The following is a 23,845-nucleotide window of genomic DNA, read 5'->3' as shown; positions in this document are numbered from 1 at the left end:
GTGCTCTGTGGAATGTGTTTGGAGATTGTTTACCCACAGGTGATTGTTTCACTGGATTCTGGTGTGAGTTGTTTTGACTCTTTGGCCAATTAGGGCCAAGCTGTGTCGAGACTCTGGAAAGAGTCACAAGTTTTTATTATTATCATTTTAGCATTCAGTAAGTATCCTTTCTGCAATCTTTAGTATAGTATAGTATTCTTTAATATAATATAGTAGAATAAAGTAATAAATTAGCCTTTTGATAAGATGGAGTCAGATGTATCATTCCTGCCCTCGTCAGGGCACCTTGTTTACAATAGTCAACTTCTGAATTCAGAAATCACTCAAAATTGTGGTATACAAAAGACATTAAATTTTTATTAAATTACAGCAGCTTTAAACAGGAGAGTTAAAAATTTTAAAAATATCTGAATTTTGGATTCATTACTTTTTTCCATGACAATCAGTGGGTCCCTGGGATATCTGTTGGCACTTTTAAGAGTTCTTCGACTTCTTCCTGTAAAGCCTCAGCTTTTTCACTCAGCAGCATCTACAACAAGAAAACACAGAGAAAAACAAAAATTAGAAAACAAATACACGTATTAGCTATAACTCTTAGATTAAAACACCACTTCCTTCCAAACTTGCACCTGGGTTTGTAAAAGACTGCTGCTACTCTGAGGACAGTAGCAGCTTTGCCTCAAAGAGCCAGCATTTTTTTGTCAATTAGTTTACATCCATATAGAAAGCAGTCACACAAAAATTCATACAGCACACAGATGATTTTCTGGATTCTGCCACCACACAATACACCAATTTTACAGAATATGAACAGTTTTGTCTGGAACTGTTAAGGAACATTTTTAACCTCAGACATTCATTTTCCATGTTAGAATAAACATTTTTAAGTTGTGCCTGCCGAGCTGACTTCTTCCTTTATTTGAAATTTCTTACTACAGCATTTTACACCAGACATACAGGACTCCCGATATTAGCAGTTGTTTAATCCATTGCCCTGAACTGTTGCTGGCATGGAGAGGAACAGGACCCCATTCAAGCACTCTTCTAACTTCCCAGTTAGAGAAAACTCCATGAATTTAGTATCTGAGCAGGAGAGTAGGGTAGATTGCTAGATTTGTCCTTGATGTAGATAAGCAATCTGCATATATCCCTTTCTTTTGGCTCCCACAGCAGCAAACGCAAAAAGCAGCAAGAAGCCTACAACATTATCTGAACATGACTTTTAAAGTACACAACCCCCAAAGCTGGTATATTTACTTCATGAGAATGTGCAAACCAAAACTTTCTAATTGACTGCCTTATTTTTACACCAATCACCCATCCTTTTATTCTGGACATTCCCTTACTTCACCATGAGCTTGCTCTTTTAGTAGAATCAAACATGAAGCCAATACAATTGTAACAGCAGACAATGAATGGAGATAGAGAGAGAATACCATCCCTTGATAAAGTACTTCCTGCAGTTTTTGTTTAGACATAACTCAGTGTTTGTTACAGAACCTGCATATTCACAATGGAAAAGACAGGAAAGAAAAAAAGGGCATGACAAAAGCAACCTAAATAGGTGAAGTTAATCCTGCACCTTGTTGGTTTCCCTTTCTACAATTTCTACAACCCTACAAATCCTATTCTTTTGTCACAATTACCACTAGAACTTCTGTAAGGTAAGTCCTGAGATATTGGCAGAACAGAGCATTTCAAGTATCAGACAAGCTGTTACGCATTCTTGCCCTTTGCTTCCCCTCTGAAAAGCAGCACCACTTGGCTGTACACAACAGATTGTTCTTAGCACATATCAGCATTTGGATCACAAATGTCCACTAATGTCTTTACTAGTAAACTGAATCCTTCCCTTTTAATGCTGTTCAAACATCCACTTTTGACATACTGGAGTTCTGAAGCAGGTTTTTATAGCTTTATTTCTAACTCACCTTTGCAGATGAAATTATTTGTTTGGCTTGACGTCGTGACAAGTGCTCAATCATCCTCACCAAAGTTTCTGGATTTGCATTAGCCAAGTGTGCTAAAGTTTTGTACCCTGCGTTGTAAAGCTGTTTTGCTCGTGCCTGAAAGTACAAAATTGTGTTAGATTATCAGAACAGGAAATAGGAATTACTGGTAAGTGCCAATCTCTGCACCAATCTCCAACATTTCATTCTGCATATCAATCCAATCCTCTTTTTCTAACCTGAATACTCACTGAGAATCTTTATAGCCTAAAAGCACAGGTTTGCCACTAAGATTTACCACCCTAGCAATCTTATCCACCTCTTATGAATCCATTTGCCTTTATTTCCTCTGAGCCTAGATGATACCAATCATCTGCTGCTGTCTTCTCTTGTTGCCATGTTTTCTGCATTCACTGTCACTGACAGGAACAACAGTCCTGCATTCTTTGGAGGCGTCTGCCTTGTTTAGTTTCTCAGATTAAAACCTCACTGCCACTAAATTCAATGGTTTTCTGACAAACTGTTTCTACAATATGCTGGATAAGAAAATTACATCATTTTGCAAGGAGTAGAACCTTGGACTGAAGTCCCAAAAGAACTTTTGTTTTAATAGGAGTCTTTGATCAGAGACTAGTTAAATTTCTTATTTAACATACATGCAGTCCCAACATGACTTTGGATATTTCTGTAAGGATCTTCTAACTTAAATATGTAAATTCTTATTCCTCCTTACTCCCAGGAACTGAAGAATCCTTACCACAAAAGAAACCTGGACTCTGTTTTCCACAGAATTCACAGAATGACTAGGTTGGAAAAGACCTTAAAGATCATCAAATCCAACCCATGCCCTAACACCTCAATTAAACCATGGCACTGAGTGCCACATCCAGTCTTTTCTTAAACATATCCAGGGATGGTGACTCCACCACCTCCCTGGACAGACCATTCCAGAACTTTATCACCCTTTCTGTGAAAAACTTCTTCCTAATATCCAACCTATATTTCCCTTGATGCAGCTTGAGACTGTGTCCTCTGGTTCTGTCAGTTGCTGCCTGGAGAAAGAGACCAACCCCACCTGACTACAGTCACCTTTCAGAAGTTGTAGAGAATGATAAGGTCACCTCTGAGTCTCCTTTTCTCCAGGCTAAACACTCCCAGCTCCCTCAGTCATTCCTCACAGGGCTTGTGTTCCAAGCCCCTCACCAGCCTCGTTGCCTCCTCTGGACGCGCTCAAGTGAGTCAACGTCCTTCCCAAACTGAGGGGCCAGAACTGGACACAGCACTCAGGGTGTGGCCTCACCAGTGCCCAGTACAGGGGAAGAATGACCTTCCTGCTCCTGCTGGCCACACCATTCCTGATACAGGCCAGGATGCCCTTGGCCTTCAGAGCTGGCTCACGTTCAGTCTGTTGTTGACCAGTGCCCCCAGGTCCCTTTCTGCCTGGGCCCGTTCCAGCCACACTGTTCCCAGCCTATAACGATGCAGGGGGTTTTTGTGGCCAAAATGCAGGACTCGAACTTTCAACTGAGTATACAGCTAAATTATTGTCCAAATACAGTATTTTCATAGTTGGTGTGGCAGAAGCCAGAAGAAAACCATAGCCCCCAGCTCCCATTTCCTAAACAGATCACTTTTCCCCCAACCTCCAGATTGTTGTGGAATATCTGCATTATGCTGAATTCCCAGTAACAAATTACTTGGTTTTCCAGATACACTTGAAAGGCGCAGTAACATTTAGCACACAAGTTAACTTGAAAAGTTTCATCGAGCCAGGTTTACTGACCTCTAGAACCCCTGCTACCTCCATCAGAGGGATGAGTTCTGTCTTAACACAGTATGTCAGCTGCTTGGTAAGCTCTGTCAGCAAGGCTTTATAAACCCAGAATTCTTCCAATTCCTGTAGAGACAAAGATTGCTAAAAATCAGTTCCAAAGTTCTGTATTTGGGAAATAAGACTGACAAAACTCTACTAAGGCAAAAAGTATATATTTGTCTTTTAGATGAGGGAAGCACTATTATCTAAGTCATCCTTTCAGAGAGCTGCAGAGGTGTATTCAGCATTCTTCAGCTGAACATCCCAAAGGTGGGGCAATTCTGAAGGATAAGCAATAAATTATTTCAGTTATTTCACCAACAGCACTAGCATTGATCAATCCCCTGTACAATTTGTATGTTTTCACATTCTCAGTGCATAAAGCTTGCTTTTACTATCAGAAATGTCATTGTATGACAATGTTAAGCTTTGCTCAACAGAAATAATAACATAGAACAGGAAAGGTGAAATATCACACCTGTATTCAGTTCTAAAGTAAGATAACAAAACTCCAGATTTTGCAAAACCAAGCCACAAAGAATTTATTTACATTCTTTTAACACAGTACCTCACAGAAATGTAGAAGGCAGGATGCAAAGGAGGCTGCAGAATTGAGGAGATTCTGCACATACCCCCGGGACAAGTTAAATTTCTCTGAAACACTCCATATATTGGTCTCTTTCAGTAGTGAATAAAGCACAAATGTCAGGTAGAACCTGTTCACCACAGCACTGTCCACATTCTAGGAATAAGACAAACTAGAATTCAGAGCCAGTATCACACTGCAGATGTTCTGTTAGTACTACAAGGCAAATCTTTTCATCTCTACTCCCTTCGCAGCTTTAAAACATTTCTATACTACACACAGAGACATTAAAAACATTAAGAAAACCAACCAATGAGATTAAAAGAACTTTAATAATCAGAACAGCAATAAATAACGCTAGCAGAAAAATAATCTGGAATTTGCAAATAATCAAATGAAATTACTCAACTGTCATCATAGGTATGAGAAATTGCCAACCTACCTTTCTGACGGCTTGACCAGAAGCCTTTTTTGTAATAAAGCTTTCAGGTACTCCCACAATATCTGCTACTTTTTGCTCTGCTGCACTTAGCTGGTTAAACTAAAATAAAATTTTATAAAGAATATTCAGATATTTAGTTCTTTTAGTATCATAGAAAACACAAGTACATTGTTCACAGTGCAACAATGTTTTTCAATATCTCTATAGAATCAGTAGAGTAGCTCTACAGTCACCAGTCACAGGCAGCCCTGAGGCTTCTTTGCCTACTTGTCTGATTTATCTGTAACTGTCCATCTCTGAATGCCTCATTTTAACAGAATTAAACAGATTTTAGTGCACTCCCAGTAAAAAAAAAACCAGCATATTTGCTATCAGATTGTTACCCCACTTCACGTCCTGTGTGTACAAACCCCCTGCAAATTTAATACACAGGATTACTGCATGCCCCAATGGATGTTTGCTAGCAATTTCTCACCTGTCTCAAGTATATCATCCAATCTGGGCTACAAGTCATATCATAGGGAGTTGACAGATATAGGAGATGAAGATTGCTCTCGAGAACCAGCCCCTCCAAACCCTTTTTCAATTCTCGGTACAGAATATTGCAGTACGCCAAGTCTATTGAGCCTAGAATAAGCACATAGGGTAAGAATAAGCACAACTATTATCAGGCACACAGAGTTAAATAAAGTGCATTTTAGCATAGAATCAGTATTATCTTTACCTTCCACAAAAGCTTGTTATGCCATCTGAACTGGAGAGAAATATCTGTAACCTGAATTACTGCTCTAACCTAACATGAGTAGCGAAGCAAAGCTGAGGAAAGGCAATCACCTATTTCTATGTATGTTCATTCTGTGTGGTTTTGGAGTGCTTGTGAAATGTCTTGGCTTTACTGAAATTCTACAATAATTTTGTAGATTGAAGGAACCCTTCAGACTCATCCTATTTCAACTACATTCCACACCCCAAAATATTTATGATACGATAGGAAAACAGAACTTCCTGATATATTTATTTTTGTTACAATTGGTATACATGTCACATGCTCCCTTTCCCTCTTAAGCTTTCCAAGAAATCCTTCTGTTTACAATAACCTGTTCATAACAATTAATTGTAAAACAAGGTCCTGAGCCACTTCAATTACAACACTAAATCAATTATTTAAGTGGTTTTTTTTAGGGGTACAGTTCCAGTTTTCTTCCCAGTGGGATCAATATTATCACACTTCATTCACATCACTTTCAGTCATGTGCTACTTCGCTCCCATTTTCAGTCTACATCATGTAGTAAAACTCTTTCTTGACAACTTGTTTTTCATTGCAGTTTAATAATAAGAATAAAAAAATCCATACCCTTATATGCAGCTTTACCCAGGGGTGTGATTGTCAGTGTAGATTTGGAATTGTGGTCTTTCTCAGATATTCTTCCTTTTAGGAGTCCTTTTTCTATTAGATTTTCCAGCCCATCTTTAATTATCTCTGCGAGGCTCTTCTCTTGAGACAGCAGCTGCTGCTGAACACCCAGCAATGTACAGCACATAAAATTGTCCACTTCCTCACAGGTAACTGCTATCTGCACCAGTTTGGGAAATGATTAGCATATTTAAAGTTATAATTTCACACGTTTAATAACACATAAGAAAAAATCACTGAATAAAGAAAGAGCTTGTGTTTCTATAGAATATATCCCAACAATAGAATGATTCTCAGTGGCAGATCTGATGGACTGCTCTCCATCTGTTCTATTATTCTAGCTACTGCATCATGTTAACTTGTTTCCACTGTTTCTATTTGTATTTTGAATCAAGTATCAGAAATAGAAATATTAATATTCTATTGTATAATAAGATAGATATAATTTTTGCTTTTACACATAAGGTAATTGTTGTGTTAGATGATTACTTATGGAGTTAAATGAGAAGATCTAATCAGATAAGGACAAAAATTTGATTAAAGCTTTTCTGAACTTGCAAGCCTGAATGTTTAAGCAGTCTGTCTTTTCCTACAGGATCAACAGGTGACATTTTTTCAGCATTTCCAAGCACTTAAGTTACTCACAGAGAAGAGTTAACTGATACCTTCAGTCCAACCAAAGATAACAACAGGCTTTGGATTCCCTTGGTCAACTCCAGCAGAAGATTGCTGTAGCAGTTCTCCATAGGACTGTGAACTAAATCCTGAACCTAAAAGAGACAAGGAATATATTAGTACAGAGGAATAGTCATGCATTAATTTTATACTTTCAAAAAATCAAGCTGGCATGCATGATTCACCTTATAAAGAAAATAAGGGTAAACATCAAAAGTTTACAGTTCCCATCTGAAAACAAGCCACATAAAGCAAGTTTAAAGGTATTATTACATAAATCAAATACTTACAACTTTAAGAGGTGAACAAAAATTAAGCTAGGCAGCTTGGCTCCTCCTGTTTATTCCACCATCTTAACTCAGCAATTTAAATTACCAACAGCTTTGTAAAAATTACCAAGTGTTTGTCTTTTTCTTGCACTATGAGAATACTTTCTCCAGCACTGTCAATACCAGCTCGACCAGCTCTGCCAATCATTTGCTTATACTGGTTCTTCTTCAGGAAGTCATTGCCAACATAAGGAGCTCTGAGAATCACCCTGCAAAGACATCCTGAATAAGTTATGCTTTATATTCAAATTACTAAAGCAGCAGTAAAATGTTATAAATTCAAATTCATTGTTTATATAGGCCCCTTACCTCATAACTAATAAAAACCTCTTTGGACAGATGCGTAAATCAATTGTAAAGCCTTAAACTATTTAAGGTGTATTAAATGTGCACGCAGAAGTGGATTCTTAGCAAGCAATCTTTGGTCACACAGAGTACAGCAGCCCTATCATCAGAACTTGCATATGAAAAGATAACACTTTTTTTTTTTAAACATATTCCAACTGCAAATCCTCAGAAAAGGTTTATTTTACCATTTAAATGCTGTTCCTAGGAGAGTATCTAAAGAAATCACTGTTCTTTTGAATAACATTACTAAAACCATTAAAACATTTTTCAATTTATTAAAACTTCCTTAATCCATTTACATAAGTGCTCTTCAGTGATATACTCTGAGGTACTTCCTACTGATTCACATTTCCTACATGAATGCTGCAGTCTTGTATCCCAAATTGAACACAACATCCTTTATATTTTCAATTTGCTGGTAAAAGCACAAACATACTTTAAATAGTGCTAAGATTTCCAACTTACTAAAGAATTTTTTTTACAAAGCAAAAATCAATGCAAAACTTAAATCTTTTGGCTACTAACCTTCTAGCTGGTAGGTTCACTCCAGCAGCTAGAGTGGCTGTGCAAGCAAGCAGACACAGGACACCTGCAGAATAAGCTTCCTCTATGCTTTTCCTTTCATCATTTGTAAGGCCACTATGGTGATAGGCAATACCAAAAGGGATTGTCTGCTTCAAAACAGGACAGACAGTTCCATTTCCAATACTCTTTAGGTTCTTGATGAGATCTTGTTTTTCTTTCTCCTTGTGAGCTCTAAATTCTCTTGGAGGAGGAAAAGCATTTCTTTAGACTTTGACCAATCATTAACCAAAAGAAAATAAAAACCAACAGACCTGCTTACTGCCTCATTCTCTTCATCATTCATTTCTCTAACATCTAAGTTGAAGAAATAGTTATTTCCAGTAACTTTCCAGCAATACGCAGGAAGCTGATTTAGTTGCAATAGAGCCTTCCTTGTTTGGAAACACAGGAACAGAAGATATCAAATACTGGCTGCTTTAGATTTTACAACTCAGATTTCCAAAGTGGGTATGGGAACAGAGATATTCAACTGACTATCAAAGTACATGACCAAATACCAAATGTTTGTTTTCTAAGCTTCCAGAAACCAGTGCCAAAGGGACATAAAGTTAGACTAATTTAGTATGTTTTTCCTTCTTTTCTTTATTTTTTTCCCTCTGGCAATCATCTTTTTCAACTGTTTTGGTACAAAAGTAAGAACTTTAAAAAAAATTTTTATTTAAAAAAAATTTTTATTTAATAAGCCTTTTGCAGTTTGCTATCACTTATGCAATTAGCAACTTTATACGACTCCATGTTCAAAGTATTTACTTCTAATCACCAGGGAAAAACACTTGCAAGCTAGATGACAATAAACCCTAAGTTGTAAGCAATTATTTCACATATAATTAAAAAACATGTAGAAACTTACTTCTTGAGGTACTTGCACACCATTGAAGCCACATTTTCACAATTCTTTTTAGTAGGACAAAAGATTAGACAGGAATATTTAGGAATAACTTCAGTAACAAGTGCAATGATGTGGTCAGGATCTGCTTTCTCCAGATTACTAGAATACTGTAATAAGCACAGATTGACAAATATTTAAAGCTAGGAATTAAGTCGTAACCTAAATATTCAACACTTGTTCTCAACCATTGCTTGAATACTCCCATTGGATTTAATGTGACATAATTCCAAGAAGTTGTAGAATAAGCTTTTTTCCCAATCCTTACTTGAAAGACATCTAACTTGAGGGATGCATGGATATACAAATCAAATTCTTTGCTTTTTCCCTTAATACTTCATTTTCTTTTAGCAATACTTGAGATACAGTCTACCATTTGACAAATCTTCCTTTGTAAAGGTTAAAAGAATCCCTACAAGGCAGTAGTAAGCTGGCAAAACCCACAAAAGGTATCTTCTTTCAGTTTTGTCCAAGAGTGATCAACTCTACCCCTGAACAAAAAACACTGAGTATCTGGAATACTCATACATACTCATACTTTTCACAGGTCAAAATACTGAAGAAACCTCTACCTTGAAGAGTCAAAAAGAAGTGCAAATCAAGTTTAAGCATTCAGTATTTCAAGGCTGTTTTTTTCATTCCCAAAGCCTACCCCTTCTTTCTCATGGGTACTACAATTGAATGATCATGTTTAAGTAATTTCTCTAGTGAAAGGTCTGCAAGCAAATCAGTGTAAAATAATGCATTTCACAACAGTTCTAAGAAACTATAAGCACTTTGTCTTTACCTTGAAATTAAGGAGATGTGAAAAAGCAAAGCCATTTTCTGTTTTGCTGTCAACTGCATAAATGGTGTCTCGTATCTTTATGTACTCCTTTAATTCTACCTAGGAAAGCAGAAACCGCAAAGAGAAACTTTAGTTAAATTACTCAGTTTTCTCTAAAACTATTGCTGATGTACAGATACAGCTTTTCTCTAAGCATCACATGCCATACACACACTTGCACATAAGCATGCACTCTAGAATTTTTAAGAGAACTTATTTGTTTTGATTATTTGCCTTGATAAAACATGGAATCATAATGAAGAATGCCAACATTGTTTCCCATGAACTGTTTATAAACCATGTTGTCCTGAAGCATACAAGAACCAGCACTACATATTCTAGTTATACCAAATGGACTACAGTGACTCAGCACAGTGGCTGTAATTTAGGAATTGCTTAAGTTAAAAAGAAGCAAATGCCTTAGCACAGCATTTTAAAGGTTATTGCATTTGTGTATTTAGAAGTGCATGGTGCTATTTACTGTATTGTTGGCAATTAGAGAGCAATAGCAGGCCTTATATTATACTGTACAATTAAGCACAAAAGGTGTGATACAATTCTAAACAGATTTACTATGATTTTAAAGGCAAATATCTTCTTTACTAGTTCCTGGTATCTTGTATACAGACCGGTCTAAAATTATTAGTGTAGTACTCTGCTTGCAGGAACTTCTGCAGGTCTCCAACATTATTTAACGTTGCACTCATGCCAATGATCTGTGTCTTTTCTGTAAAACAGAAGTTGAAATGAATTTATTGTCACATTGCCAATTTTTAACACTTCTGTTCAGTATCTAAGTCATGAGACTCCTTCTTCACTATCAATCTTTCCAAAATGCCAAAGTAGCAGGTTTGAAGGGAAAGGCCACTACTAAAGAAATACTAACTAACTACGAAATAATATTAAGTTTCAAAATAGTAACTGAGACTTAAATTTTAAAAAGAAGCATTTAATTGGATGCCTAAAGGGCTCCTACAAATAATGGAAGACATTTGACAACACCCAGGATTTCACAGAGAAGTATCAAAAGAGCTTCAAAAACACCCTAACATCGTTAGAGGGTCAATTAATACTTCAATGAGTAAATGCTGTTACTACATGGAGTCATGCCATGTTTTTCAAAAGCAGCCAAAACAGCACAAATCCAGAAAGTGAGAGTGACTTCTCTCAGAGGCCACAACAACAAAATGTTAATGACATTAACTGTAGCCACGTCTTACTACTGGTGTAAAGAATTTTCGCCAGAGTAATTTCCAGTACTGCTCCACGACTTCCCGCCCCGAGCATATGCAGCTGTGGACAGAAGGGAAAAAGAAAAGGCAAGAATGCTAATGAGTTGAGAGTATTTCTAAAAAAATCACCAAAATATATAGATATAAAGAAATACTACAGAACTGTTTTTGTTGGGCTTCCTAAAGATATCCCTTGTTTAAATTTGGATTGTTAAGTTCAGATGCATTACCTCACTTAAAAAGCATTTAAGGATCACAGAACAACAGACTCATGGGCCAACGTAGACAAGATTTACCTTCCATTTAACTAGACCACAACTGACACAGTAAACAGTCAGCGTGGAGATCTTTGTATTCACCACTCTGAGGCAATTGTAAACAAAATGCGGTTTAAGCAACACAAAGTAAAAAACATTCCTAGCAGCCAGCTTCTAGAAAAAACAGAAGTTAGTGCTTCAGCTGCCCTCTGTTTAGAAGCTGCAGTGCTAAAGCATGGTCAGTCAGCCTGAAGAATTCCAGGAATTAAAATCCCCATCAGATGTTATACACATTACTCAACCTCCCAATAAACCCTTGGTAGCGCAACTCAGCCCCACCACTGCAACAGGCAATTCTCACAGCCAAATGTTACTTGGTATTTTTCATTTTTGTCAATGTTTCACTGGGTCATTACTACCAGACACAAAGTTGCATGGCTTCATATCTACTAGTTAAGGTCTAGGTTTCATAAAGTACATTCCATAAAACTAAAATTATTGATGCTTTATTTCAACCCATTAGAGACTTCTAAATGACAAGTAGTTATGCAGGAATTCACCATCAACCACTACCACAGTAGATTTCTCAATATAAATCTATTACTCTGAAAAAGCAATAAATGCTTCATAAAAAACAAAAAGAACAAACAACAACTTTCAAAATTATAGAATTATGGGCCAATTCAGAACACAGAAAATAAAAGTAATTTTCATGAGGAATATTCTAAGAAAAACCAATCAGGCGAAGAACTGCTCCTTACTAAATAATTGCTTATTAGAACCCTAAAAGAACTTGCACCTGATAAACTGGAGTACATCTTGTGGCCTACCTCATCTACCACAACCAGGCCGAGATCATCAATTCTTTCTGTTTCAATTAAGGAGTTCACCAGAGCATGTCCTTTTTCTATAGTAGCAATATAAAGAGATTTCTTTACTCTCCTTTTGATTGGTGGAAATCTTCCTTTACTTCCTGCATATTCTTCAACCAGGAAACCCAATTCTATCCCAAAACTCGATAAACCCCTAACCTATAAAAGAAAAATCAATTAGAGAACAAATTCATGCTCATTTTGGATTACAGATCTGCCTCAACAACTCAACAGAAAACCAACCCATACCACAATCAGCTGCTTGAATTAGTGAAACATATTAGCTAAGATTATCTACTCCAGCTACAAAATTGAACTGTCTACACATATTATAGCTGGGTTTTAGCTGTTCTCTAAAACTAATTTCCTCTTTATACCAAAATACATTTTTATTTCAAGATCACTTCTTTAGCAAGTTGGGCAGCACAGTTCTTAGGCAACTAAAGAAAACATCCCAAAAAGCCATTATTTCAAAATTCAGCACCCTTTACTTCATAAATATTTATGAAGTAAATATATCTTCACCTCATAATTTCTGTCCCATTCCAAAATTACTAACCATCAGAGCAGCTTTTAGAAGAGGTCACTCACTTCCCACCATATATTCATAAAAACCTTACTGCAAACCAGGCAGGTGAGCAAGTAAACAAAGCATATAATGAAAGACTTGTATCAAAAAAAGCAGTGCCAGAAACACTGTATCCAGACCTTTTCTTGGACAATGGCAACATATGGCAGGATCATCAGAACATCCTTCTGCCTGCAGAGTAATTCTTGGAGAATTATTATTTCAGCTACAAGAGTTTTTCCACCACCAGTTGGCAATGAGTATATCAAGTTCTTCCTTTGCTGTAGGGATTCTAACATTAGGCAATCATGCTGCCACTCTGCAAAATGAAAATGGAACTATCAGCAACCCCAAGGGAATGTTAGTTAACATGAAAATGCCTGTGTTTCATTCAGAACACTCTGAGCTCAGCCTTTGAGAGCTTTTCCTCAAAAAAGCACTTAAAGCTTTCAGTGATGGTGACTTCTAAACTATTCTGTAATCCAGATGGATACCATCCATCCATTCCATCCATCTAAAACACCAAAACAGCCACTTCCCAAAACAGGACAACTGCTTTCCAATGTGGTTTATGTTAAGCATTACCTTAAATATTTTTACAGTATAATGGGTGAAACAGACAATATTCCACTAGCAGTTCTTTTTTTTTTTCCAACAGACCATTGGTTACACTACCATAAAGTGTTTCAATCCCTCGAAGTTGTCTGAATAAATCTTTAACCTTGCTAGGTAATCCATAAAAAGGGCCTATATCAAGAGAAGAAGATTCAATAGCTTTCCTAGCCACAAAAATCTCTTCAGATAAAACAGCTTCTTTGAGCTGCTTGGTCTTGGAGACCTGCAGAGTCTGGGCTCTGGCATTTCCAGTCATAGCACTTTTCAGGTGATCTTTGAGACTCTCGGATTTAAATAAAACACACTTGGAGCGTGAGGAAGAATCAATAGGTCTGTTCCTGTGTTCAGCACCAGCATAAAAAGACAATGGGTCTCTGATTTTGTCTGAGAAAGAATTTACACGTTCATCTCTCCCTTTTGAGAGTGGAGACATTCTAGAAGCAGAAGAAAGTTCATCCATTTTTTCAAAATACAGGAGTTGTGACGATGGCAAGTCATCTAAAATAGACTCAGTTAATTTTTGATTGCCATCAGCTGGGTCACTGTCATGCATTTGGCAGGCACCCTCTTTGTCACTTTTAAGGACAACCAGATTTTGTGAAGCAGAGAAGTTATCTTGCTCTTTCTGGTGAACTCCTGACTGAAGGTTCCCAAGTAGCATCTCTCCAGCTGCTTTCACATCCGTATTTTTATCCTGCAGGTATTTGTGTTCAGCATCATCCACTTGAGTGATCAAGGAATCGTTTCCATAAAAGCTGTCATAGTCACCAAACATATCCTCCTCGCTATCGTTACTGCACTGCAAAAACGAAACCGGAGTTATTGACACCCTGAGGCGACGCCACAGAAGACAGAATAACAAGCAGAGCACAAACATCAGAGCTAAGTCGCTTAAGTCTGCCCCAGCTTAACGCAAAAGCATTTTGTGTGATGCCATCTTTGAGGAAAACCCTGCTTAGGTTCTGAAGAAATGCCTTGACTAAGTGAAACAGATAACCTACAAGTAGGAGAATACATGCACAGAGAGATGATAGAGATGATTTTTTTAAAGCTAAAGCCAAACGGCAGCACACTCTCTCATACAAAACATGACCCTTGCCGACACACACCATCCTCCCAGACGGAGCTCCCCCGCCTCGCCACCAGCCCCAGGACCCCGCCATCCCCTACCGGGGCCTCCGCCGGGGGCCGCTCGCCACCAGAGCTCGGTCTCTTGCGAGCCACCGGCGAGCTAGCGGCAACGGGCTGCACTGGGGCCCGGCCCCGCTTGCGCTCCGAGCTGGAGCGGCTCTTCCTCCGCACGGCGAGCCGAGGCTCCGCCATGGCCGGGGCTGCGCGGAGGCTGCGTGGGGCTGTCACGGCCGCGGCAGGACGCGAAGAGAGGCCGCGGGGCCGCCCCGCGGAGGCGCAGCGTCCATGGCGGGAGCGGGGACTGCGGGTAACAGCCCGCCGGGGGAAGCGCGTGGCCGGGCTGCCGCCAATCGCCTGTCCCGGGTCGGGAAGACCGCGCTGCTATTGGCCAGCGGGGGGCCGGCGGCAGTGACGCGCGGCCGGAAGTGGCGGTGCGGGTGTCATGGCGGCGCAGGCTGTGGCGGCGCGGAGGCGCTGGTCGCGCCTGGTTCTTGGTGCGTCCCTCCCGGTCTCCCTCTGTCTCGAGCGGCTGCGGGGGCGTTCGCCTGTGCGGCTGTCACGCCGTGCCGTCGCTAACCTTGTCGCTCTCCCTTGCAGCGGAGCTGTGGGCGCGACCGCGCCGCCTGCAGCATGAAGGGCAGCCTGAGCGCTCGGACCAGGTGAGGCTTTCCCGACCTGTCCCGCCCTGCTGTCCTACTGCTCCCCCTCCGCAAGACACAGCGGTGGCTGGAAACGCTTTGCTCTGGTCGCTGTGTAGCTCGGGGCTCATCAGACCCCGAATCCATTGTGGGGGGCGCAGCGCAGAGGGAGCTCATCGGGCGCAGCAAGTTAAGGCCCCGCGAATCTGTATTTCAGTATCTTAATGAGAGCCTGTTAAACCTGATATCTCAGTAGATCGGACGTGGAGCCAGCGACAGGACAAGGACCAGTGGCCGTAACTAAAATCACAAGAAGTTTCACCTCAGCATGAGGGAAAACTTCTCTACACTGTGGGCAGCAGAGCCCTGGAACAGCCTGCCCACTGAGGTCACGGACTCTCTCTCTCTATGGAGACATTCCAGCCCCACCTGGACGTGTTCCTGCGTCACCTGCTCCAGGTGACCCTGCCTTGGCAGGGAGTTGGACTGGATGATCTCCACAGGTCCCTTCCAACACAGACTGTTCTGTGACTCTTTCACTATGAAAGTGAAAAGTCAACTTTCATATCTTGTAAGAATTTGGTGCTGGTGTCTTCTGAAGCTTGAGGAGGCTATTCAGAAATACCTCCCAAGGAGGCTCCTTGGGAAATATTTCTAAATCTCTCTCTTTAAAATGTGTGTGAGCACATGGAAACTTCCTCAGGCCATTTGCCATGAAATTATTTTTTAAAAAAAGATTCTTGTGAGTTTTCACACAGAACTACATTTTTACCAGCTTCTGCAGATTTTGACTTCAAGTAGAGGTGTAAGCACTGTCTTTCTGAATGATTTAATAGAGTTGCTAGTGTCACTGTTACTAAAATATAGAAGGCTGTTTACTTGTGAGAAGTCTTTGAAGTTGTGAGGTACCAAGAAGTGAGTTAATAAAGTTATTGAAAAGTTCAGTGGTGCACTAAATATCTCTTCTGGTTTCAAGGCAAATATTGATTAAAGGATTAAAAGTAACAAATGTTCTCTATTTTCTTGTGAAGCTTACAGATGTTAATCATTCTCTGATTTCAGCCCATACAAATGGAGAACCCCTACAAAGATCCTCCAAAGAGATGTGTCCTGTGTGGAATAAATGTGGACTATAAGAATGTGCAGGTGAGTTTTAAAATTGCCGTCCTTGGATGAAGGGAATGGGTTTACTGTTTTTAAATGTGTGTATAGTAAGTCCAAAGTGATTAAAAAAACCAGTTAAAAAATCTATTCCTATGTGGACGTGTTTAAAACTTATGAGTAAGAATGTGTGTAGGTCAAGGGCCAAATAATGTAGTCATGCTAAGATGCTTAATCAACTAACTATGTGTGACAACTTTGCTGTTTAACAAATAGAGTGCTTGGTTACAATTCAGCTGCCACAAAACATGGAAGCATAGAAAATACTGTCTAGCTCCAAGCTGTACTTTTTTCTTTAGGTAGAACTGAATTTTGAAAAAACAGATGAAAAAATGAAAAATAGAGTACAAGTAGTAACATAAAGCTCCAAAAAAGAAGTTCTTAAACTGACTTTGATTTTTCTTAATTTAACTAGCTTCTTTCCCAGTTTGTTTCTCCATATACTGGCTCCATTTATGGCAGGCATATCACAGGTATGTGAAGTATTAAATTAAATCATGTACAGGGCAATAATAGTATTTTTGTGAGTCTAAGTAACTGTGCATGAGCAGTCTTTCTGAGAGTAACCAGTCCCAACTCCATACATTTTTAAGAGTATTTCCCTGACTTAGTAGCCTGCATCAAGGAATTAAAATATCCTTTAATTGTATGCATTTTGTATTTAACAGTAAAAGCACACGTGCATTTTTCTAGAAGGACTTAATCAAAGCTAGAGGGAATTGTCAGTAACATGCCTTTCACGCTCTAATGACTTGTTTGGTGTTGAAAATAATTCATCTCTTTAGGCTTGTGCAACAAGAAGCAGAAGGAAATTACAAAAGCCATTAAAAGAGCTCATGTATTTGGTAAGTATGATTTTGCTTTTGAATTTTCTAACTCAAGACTACTTTTCTACTAAGAACACCTCTGTCTTTTTTTTTTAACAGGATTTATGCCAGTTATGTTTAAGAACCCACAATTTCTCACAGACCCCAAGCTATGTAACATCAAGTATCCAGAGTGATATACTGTACAGAAATAAACAATAAAACTGTTTTTCATGTTTATGTACTTGTTTGCTGGAAATGTGGTTTGCTAGCATAATGTGTGGTTGACTTGAGGGGTGGATGTCAGTCGTTCTTTTATTTTTTTTCATGAAGTCTCTGAAAGTTATTGTCTGAAGGAAGATTAAAGCAATAATAGAAACTGGCAGCTCTATGGACCTCTTCCTCTGCTCACCAGTCTTGCTAAAGCTCAGGTGGCTGTTTTTCCCCTTGCTGGGTTGTAAGATGTGAAGTAAACAAGCACTGGTTTCCTGAGGATAAATTAATGTATTTAAATTGTGGCAGTTCATGTAGACAGCTAACTCTGTAACGTGTTCATTTGATGCTCCCTGTGTCAGGAGGGTAGGTAGCACTGTTTCTTCACCAGCAGCTTGAAGTTGTATCACTTTGAGGCACCATATGACATGCTTATCTCACTGATAGCATCCTGTAGCATAGGCTTTGAACCCTGAGAGAGAGAAGACAGATGGAACTCTGGAAGGCAAAGTGATGGAATGTCATTTTGGATTTATCTTTATGCTGAACAGGAGTCATGCACTGGGCAAAAAAAAAAAAAAAACCAAAACAACCTGCAAAAATGCCCTGTTACATACATCCTTGCAGTGCTAGAGATTGATACATCACCGGAATACACCAGCAGTAGCTTTTGGCATGAAGTCATCTGACAGATCAGAAAGTAGGAGAGTGTGGGTATTCCTTTGCATCTCTGTTTTTTTCAAACACATCCTCATCTGTTTCAGTGCTACTCAGTGTAAGCTTCCTTTCCTGGTCACTGTCCTCTTGGTCTTGAAGTGGTTCTTGGTGAAGCTGCAATGATCTGGACTTCTTGAATGACTTTGAAACTGATGTGGTCTCCCTGACCTTACGCTTGTTTAGATGCCTTGATTCAGCTTCAGTGAAGTCTCTTTCCTCTACCATAAGAGTCAGTTTGTCCATGACATTAATATGATGGTCTGTGTTACAGCAGTTCTTGGATATCTGTTGGCCTTTGAAAGAAACAATGCAGGTCTGAAGTCTGGAATTGGGGAAAAATGTTTGTAGTGCCTGGCAAAGGAGAACATTCTCCTTTGGCTCTGCTGGGTGGTTTTTGTCTTCTCCTGAGGAAAAAAAAAAATCAAAGTCAGAGTTGCAGAACCTCTTGCACCTCTGCTGTTTTGGCTGACTCAGGTTCAGAAGTGTTTTCTGCTTCTGCCACTTGAGTCAACTTGGAAGGGCAAGGCTTGCACCACATTTAGTTGACTTACCTGAACAATTTTGTTGCTTTTTCCTCTTTATTTCTTCTTTTAATTGGCTCACTTCTGCTAAGAGTTTCTCTACAGATCGTTCACTGACTTCTACTGTAATGCATATTTTCTGCAAGGAGAAGAGTGTGTTGATCAGACTAACAGTATTCACAGTAGCTGACTTTAAAATTGTTGAAAAATCCTTGAAGGTACTCATGGTTAAGTTGGACAGAGTAGTAAAAAGCTTAAGGAATGATTTAGAGATGGATCTCTCAGATAACTTAAACCTTGTGTTGAACCAGGTGCAAGATGTTTTATTTGATCCCATCTAGGCAAAGGAGATCTAACAAACTACAGAGAGTACTCCTTCAAAATAATCCTCTTATGAGAATTTATTCATGGACTTGAAGATAAAACATTGTACTATAATCAAATGGTAACTTAAATCCTCAGCTTTGAGAATGTAGTGTGCAGCGCAGTAAGTAGAACTTGCTCACCTTTCAGATTATGGCTTTGTTTTCTCATGCAGTGCAAAAAGTGTAGCCCTTGGCTGCCTTGGTTTTGTAGAACTGATGAAGGTAGGCAGGCCTGCCTGGCTTACCTTCAGTTCCTCCTGCAAGGTGGCGTACATCTCATTTATCTTATGAACCTCTTGTAGGGACCCATCTTCATGGAAGAATTCTGACCTGTGACCAGGAGTAGAACAGCATAATTGCAAGCTAGTGATTCCAGTGCTTACTTAGTAGGAGCTTTAGTGAGTAAAGAAGCATTTTGTGCTTCAACGCCAGATGCCTGTGTTGAGACAGACAGCTCCTGGCAAAATATGGGACTGAATTAATTTCCTAGTATGCTGGAATGGTAAGTAATTGTAGAAAACAGGTCAAGCGAAACAAGGTATGGCTATAACATTTGCAAAAGCACTTAAATGCTTTTATAAAAAAGTAAGTGTAATTATGGTAGTGGGAAGCTACAGCTGTCAGTAAATACGACATGTATTGTACCTGTGTTGTCTCATGGCTCTCACAAAACCAGAGGATACACAGGAACCGGACACTGTTCTGTAACCTTGCTGTTCTGCCATTCCCAAGTTGGTAACCACCAAAGGGACTTTCTGGAAAAGTCTTAAAATGCATAAATATGAAAACATGATCTATTAATATCCAAAGATGTTTCACTGAAAATTAAATATTTTTGGCCATTCAGGATCCAATGGAAGGGTTACAGTATGGTTAATCCTTGCTAAATGTATTACATCATGTACAGATGAGGCTAAAGGCAAACTCCAAGAGCAACCAGAAGCTGAGCAATGCCTATAATTCCCCCTTTTCTGACTACAACACACACTAATTCAACATTTACTTGCTAAGCCTAGCCTGTGAGCAGAATCTCTCTGAAGATAAAGTTAACACCAATTTAAATATTTTCATGAACACCATGTATGGTTGAGGTCCTGTACATAAAGCAATTTGATCAGGTGTAGCTTATGTGTGTAAATAAACTGACAGTGTCTGCTTGGTGATGCTGGCACTATAGATAAAAAGGGCAATCCCAAAATAAAATTCCAGGGTAAGCCTTCAACTGGGCTGTGTCAACATAGGAGCAATCTTATTAAAAGTGTAAGTTTCAAAGGTAAAATATACAGTGTTACTGAGTCAATTGCAACAAAGTAGAGAAACTTTCAAGTTTTAGCATGTGCTGTAGACATTACCCTTCCTGAGGCCGATGCAGAGCATGTTCCAATCTGTAAGTAGAACAACTTTCTGTCATCACACTAGAGGTTAAAAGGAGGAATACAAGCCCCTGATTTGATAGGTGTGACTGCAGGTTTTTATGAAGAACTCTTTCCCGGAATGTCATGGTCTGGTCTGTGTTACGTCTGAATTTGTACCATCCTATTACACTCTGCAGGCAGAAGAAAATTCACAGTTACTGTTGAATCATAATGTCCCTGTGTGTCACTGAAGCAAGTTTCATCCAGTGCAAAGTCATGTCTGAATTGTTTGCTAGTAGGTGCACAGTCAAGCAATTAGTTAACCTGAAACCTTTAAAACTTCTAAGCCTATTTCCCATCTTCTTTCCTTCAAAACCATGTGTTGAATTGGTCTGTTTCTTAGCCTGCGTTCAAGCTGAAACTGCCAGCTTTCTTCTGTTTTGCTGTTTCTTTTCAGCTTCTACTTTCCCCTTATAAAATTTTGTTCTGTGGAAAAAAATTTAGTTCTTTTTGATGTAGTGCTCCTTAACCACTTGTGAGCTGACCTCAACTGATCTTAAGGTGGAAACTGGTGCAATTCCTTTGGGGTCCTTGAAGTGTTCACTTGAGAAATTAATAATTCAAAATAAAGTTGTGACACATATGTAGGCAAATCCTAGTCAAAGATAAGCTAAACTGGTTTTTTTATGGAGGAAAAGGATGTAGCTGCCTTGGCCAGCAGCATGAGGGACTATAAAAGGTTTAAAATGAGAAAAGAAAAAACCTTGATGCAAGAGGTATCCAGAACAGCCTCCAAAATTTGAGTGAGCTCCTCAGTATGGTTTAGATTTAAGAATAAAATACCTTCTTACAGCCTGATAGTATTTTCTTCAGGGCAAGTTCATTCAGTTCTCCTGCAGAATTATAAAAGCTATAAGAAAATTAGGACAATTAGAGGGGAAGAAATTAGACTGGAAAAATAACTTTAGCATGCTGAGAATCATCTTGCTTTAAAAAAAAATTAAATTAATACTATTAAGGGTAAGGGTTAGAATGTATGGAATGCTTTTTTTCAGTGTGTTGACATTTTTCTGTAGTTTATATGGTATCATCGATCACCAGAAGGTGCAATATGCTTTATCTCTATTTCTATATGCATAGACAAACATTAAAAAAAACACATAAAGAACCAAAATAGGAATAGCATATGGCATTTTGCATCTGTAATTCCAAGAGGTTGATATGGCTACTATAGTTACAGCTGGGTGATTTTCCTAGACAATGTAAGTTTAACACTTGAAGAGTTCAGGTTAGGGTTAATTTTAACTTTTCAATATCTGTTTCCTTGAGATTCTTACCTGAACAACTGGTAGCATGGAATATGCTTCTGTATGTCTGGAAAGAGAAAGTAACATTACTCTGGGTTCATCAGCTCAAGATGTATATTCTTCTGCATGCTATGATCAGCATCAAACTCATAGAAGGACCAAGAAATAATTTTACATAATTTCTTAAAATTGAATGCATTACCATAAAATTAAATAAGGTGAAAAAAGGAAATATTTTAAAAATATATTCTAATTAATTTTGTCAAAAGTATAGGGACCCATTTATATAAACTGTATTTTTTGTATACTTTTCTATTATGTCAACTGAAAAATCAAGCTGGGTGCTTTGTATTTTTCTCCTTCTGCTGAGTGAAGGAGAAATATGTAGTATGAAGGATTTCACTTGAGTAATTCAATGCATATCAACACCAATCACATCAAGATGATAACCAAAAATACATCTGGCATCTGCTTAGTGAAATTATTAAAGAGCTTGCAGCCTTCACACACATAATTTTATAAGCTCCAAGTGAGGTAATAGATGCTAATACATTACAGTTCATACCACTGATAGACAAAGCTCTTTCAGGACAACTGTAGCCCAGGAGAGTTTGTGATGTAGCCAAGACAAGGGTATAAACCCCAAGTTATGTTTAATGTAACAAGATATTTGGCAAAGAGTAGCCATCCAAGGAACTATGAACAATTATTTCTTTTAAATTACTGCATTTTCTGCAGTAAAATTGTAATATTTTTAGTAGTTAAAATGTTACAAAATAACCCTTCCATGTGTTTTTGGTTTGGGTTTTTTTGTTTGTTTTCTTTTATATATCAGCGAAGCATGTAGGATCTTGGAGCTTTGATCTTGCTGTAGATTGCTGTCCCCCAAAACTGAAAGCTGTGATTTACTGCCCAAAACCAAGCAGACTATGAAAAATGTGGACACACTAACCGATTGTATAAACAACTTCAACATCATCCATTTGTGAGTCTGTGATGCTGTTCTTGGCTTCACCTTTCACATCTCCAAGGAGAAAACCTTCCTTTAGAGGGGAAGAGAGAAGAAAACCCCACATTAACAGTAGCATTGAACAGACACACTTGCTCTTGGCGCTGGTGTGGCCTCACCCCCTGTCCTGTGTGCAGTTTTGGGTGCCACACTGTAAGAAAAATACAAAGCTATTAGAACGTGTCCAAGGGAGGGCTGCAAAGATAGTGGAGGGTCCAGAGGGGAAGCCAGAGCAGGAGTGGCTGAGGTCACGTAGTCTGTTCAGCCTGGAGGAGAGTGGGGGGAGACCTCATTGCAAGCTACAGCTGCCTCAAGAGGAGAAGTGGAGCTTCAGACACCGATTTCTTCCCTCTGTCGAAGGTGACAGGACCCGAGGGAACGGTATGAAGCTGAGTTGGGGGGAGGTTTAGGCTGGATATCAGAAAAAGGCGTTTCCCCCAGAAGGTGTTTGAGCAGTGGAACGGGCTCCCAAGGGAAATGATCACAGCACCAAAGCCTAGCAGACTTCCAGAAGCATTTGGACAGCACTCTCACAGGCATGTGGTGGGATTCTTAGAGTGTCCTGTGCGGCGCCAAAAGTTGGACTACATGATCCTTGTAGGTCCCTTCCAACTCAGCATATTCTATCTTGATTTTCTTTAATACCAAGTGTGAGTGCTCTCTTCAGGAGAGGAAAAATGCGGTCAAAACGAACTTTTTTCTATTTTTTAGTTTTAACAGAGTGGTTTCTCGCTCATTTTTCAATACTGGCCCGCAGTTAGGAAAAACTCCTCAGCGAGGCAGTCCTGTGTCGTGGTCGGTTTGCGGTGGCTCCCGAGTTCGCCGAGCCCGAGCAGTCCGCGGCCGTGCGGTGCTGCCCGCCGAGGCTGGGGCCAGGCGGCCCGGCCAGCGCCGCGCTCGGCCCGGGGCGGACATGACGCTGCAGCCGCCGCTCGCCCCGTTCGATCACGGAACACCCGCGTTTCTCCGCCGCTCGCACACGAACAGACCGCCGGGCGCTCTCTCGGCAGGGCCGGACGGGGGAGGCCCGGCGGCAGCGCGGCGGGGGCGGCCCGCCCCTCCCTCCTCTCCCACCGACCCGGACCGGCCCTCCCTCGGCACCCACCGTGTCCGAGTCGGTGCTGAGGTGCTGGAAGGTAAGGGCGCCGAACACGAAGCCCGAGAGCAGGGCCGAGGTGCTCTCGCCTTCCATGCCAGTAATGGCGGGACAGGCCGCGGGCGGGC

The 23,845-nt window shown here is 39.7% G+C and overlaps 3 protein-coding genes across 5 annotated transcripts; 1 reads left to right on the top strand and 2 right to left on the bottom strand.

The window, feature by feature from the left end:
* Positions 1-337: 337 nt before the first annotated feature.
* On the bottom strand, positions 338-15,247 carry HELQ (helicase, POLQ like). The gene is made up of 18 exons (XM_030947436.1): positions 14,569-15,247; positions 13,459-14,197; positions 12,924-13,102; positions 12,174-12,374; positions 11,075-11,147; positions 10,484-10,581; positions 9,816-9,914; positions 8,993-9,138; positions 8,083-8,322; positions 7,277-7,418; positions 6,871-6,975; positions 6,146-6,365; positions 5,266-5,417; positions 4,791-4,889; positions 4,331-4,504; positions 3,733-3,846; positions 1,932-2,066; positions 338-529 (listed from the first exon to the last, which is right to left on the bottom strand). The coding sequence occupies exons 1-18, from the start codon at positions 14,719-14,721 to the stop codon at positions 443-445; spliced, it is 3,156 nt and encodes a 1,051-aa protein (XP_030803296.1). The 5' UTR covers positions 14,722-15,247; the 3' UTR covers positions 338-442.
* MRPS18C (mitochondrial ribosomal protein S18C) lies at positions 14,952-17,517 on the top strand. Its single transcript, XM_030947441.1, has 6 exons — positions 14,952-15,023; positions 15,127-15,188; positions 16,230-16,313; positions 16,744-16,801; positions 17,114-17,173; positions 17,255-17,517. Exons 1-6 carry the CDS (start codon positions 14,972-14,974, stop codon positions 17,329-17,331), a joined length of 393 nt encoding a protein of 130 aa, XP_030803301.1. The 5' UTR covers positions 14,952-14,971; the 3' UTR covers positions 17,332-17,517.
* On the bottom strand, positions 17,150-23,845 carry ABRAXAS1 (abraxas 1, BRCA1 A complex subunit). 3 transcript variants are annotated; one of them, XM_030947439.1, is made up of 9 exons: positions 23,727-23,845; positions 22,565-22,655; positions 21,643-21,679; positions 21,149-21,198; positions 20,303-20,496; positions 19,596-19,715; positions 19,196-19,280; positions 18,616-18,724; positions 17,150-18,468 (listed from the first exon to the last, which is right to left on the bottom strand). In XM_030947439.1, exons 2-9 carry the CDS (start codon positions 22,589-22,591, stop codon positions 18,041-18,043), a joined length of 1,050 nt encoding a protein of 349 aa, XP_030803299.1. In that variant the 5' UTR covers positions 22,592-22,655; positions 23,727-23,845; the 3' UTR covers positions 17,150-18,040. The 3 variants fall into 3 exon arrangements, with proteins under 3 accessions (XP_030803299.1, XP_030803298.1, XP_030803300.1); XM_030947438.1 differs by having other exon boundaries at positions 21,149-21,215; positions 23,727-23,839; XM_030947440.1 differs by lacking the exons at positions 21,643-21,679; positions 22,565-22,655; positions 23,727-23,845 and having other exon boundaries at positions 21,069-21,186.

This window comes from Camarhynchus parvulus, chromosome 4 (genome assembly GCF_901933205.1).
Source record: "Camarhynchus parvulus chromosome 4, STF_HiC, whole genome shotgun sequence".
Lineage (NCBI taxonomy): Eukaryota > Metazoa > Chordata > Aves > Passeriformes > Thraupidae > Camarhynchus > Camarhynchus parvulus.
The sequence above is the reverse complement of the archived record's forward strand: the minus strand, read 5'-3'. Positions and strand labels throughout refer to the sequence as shown.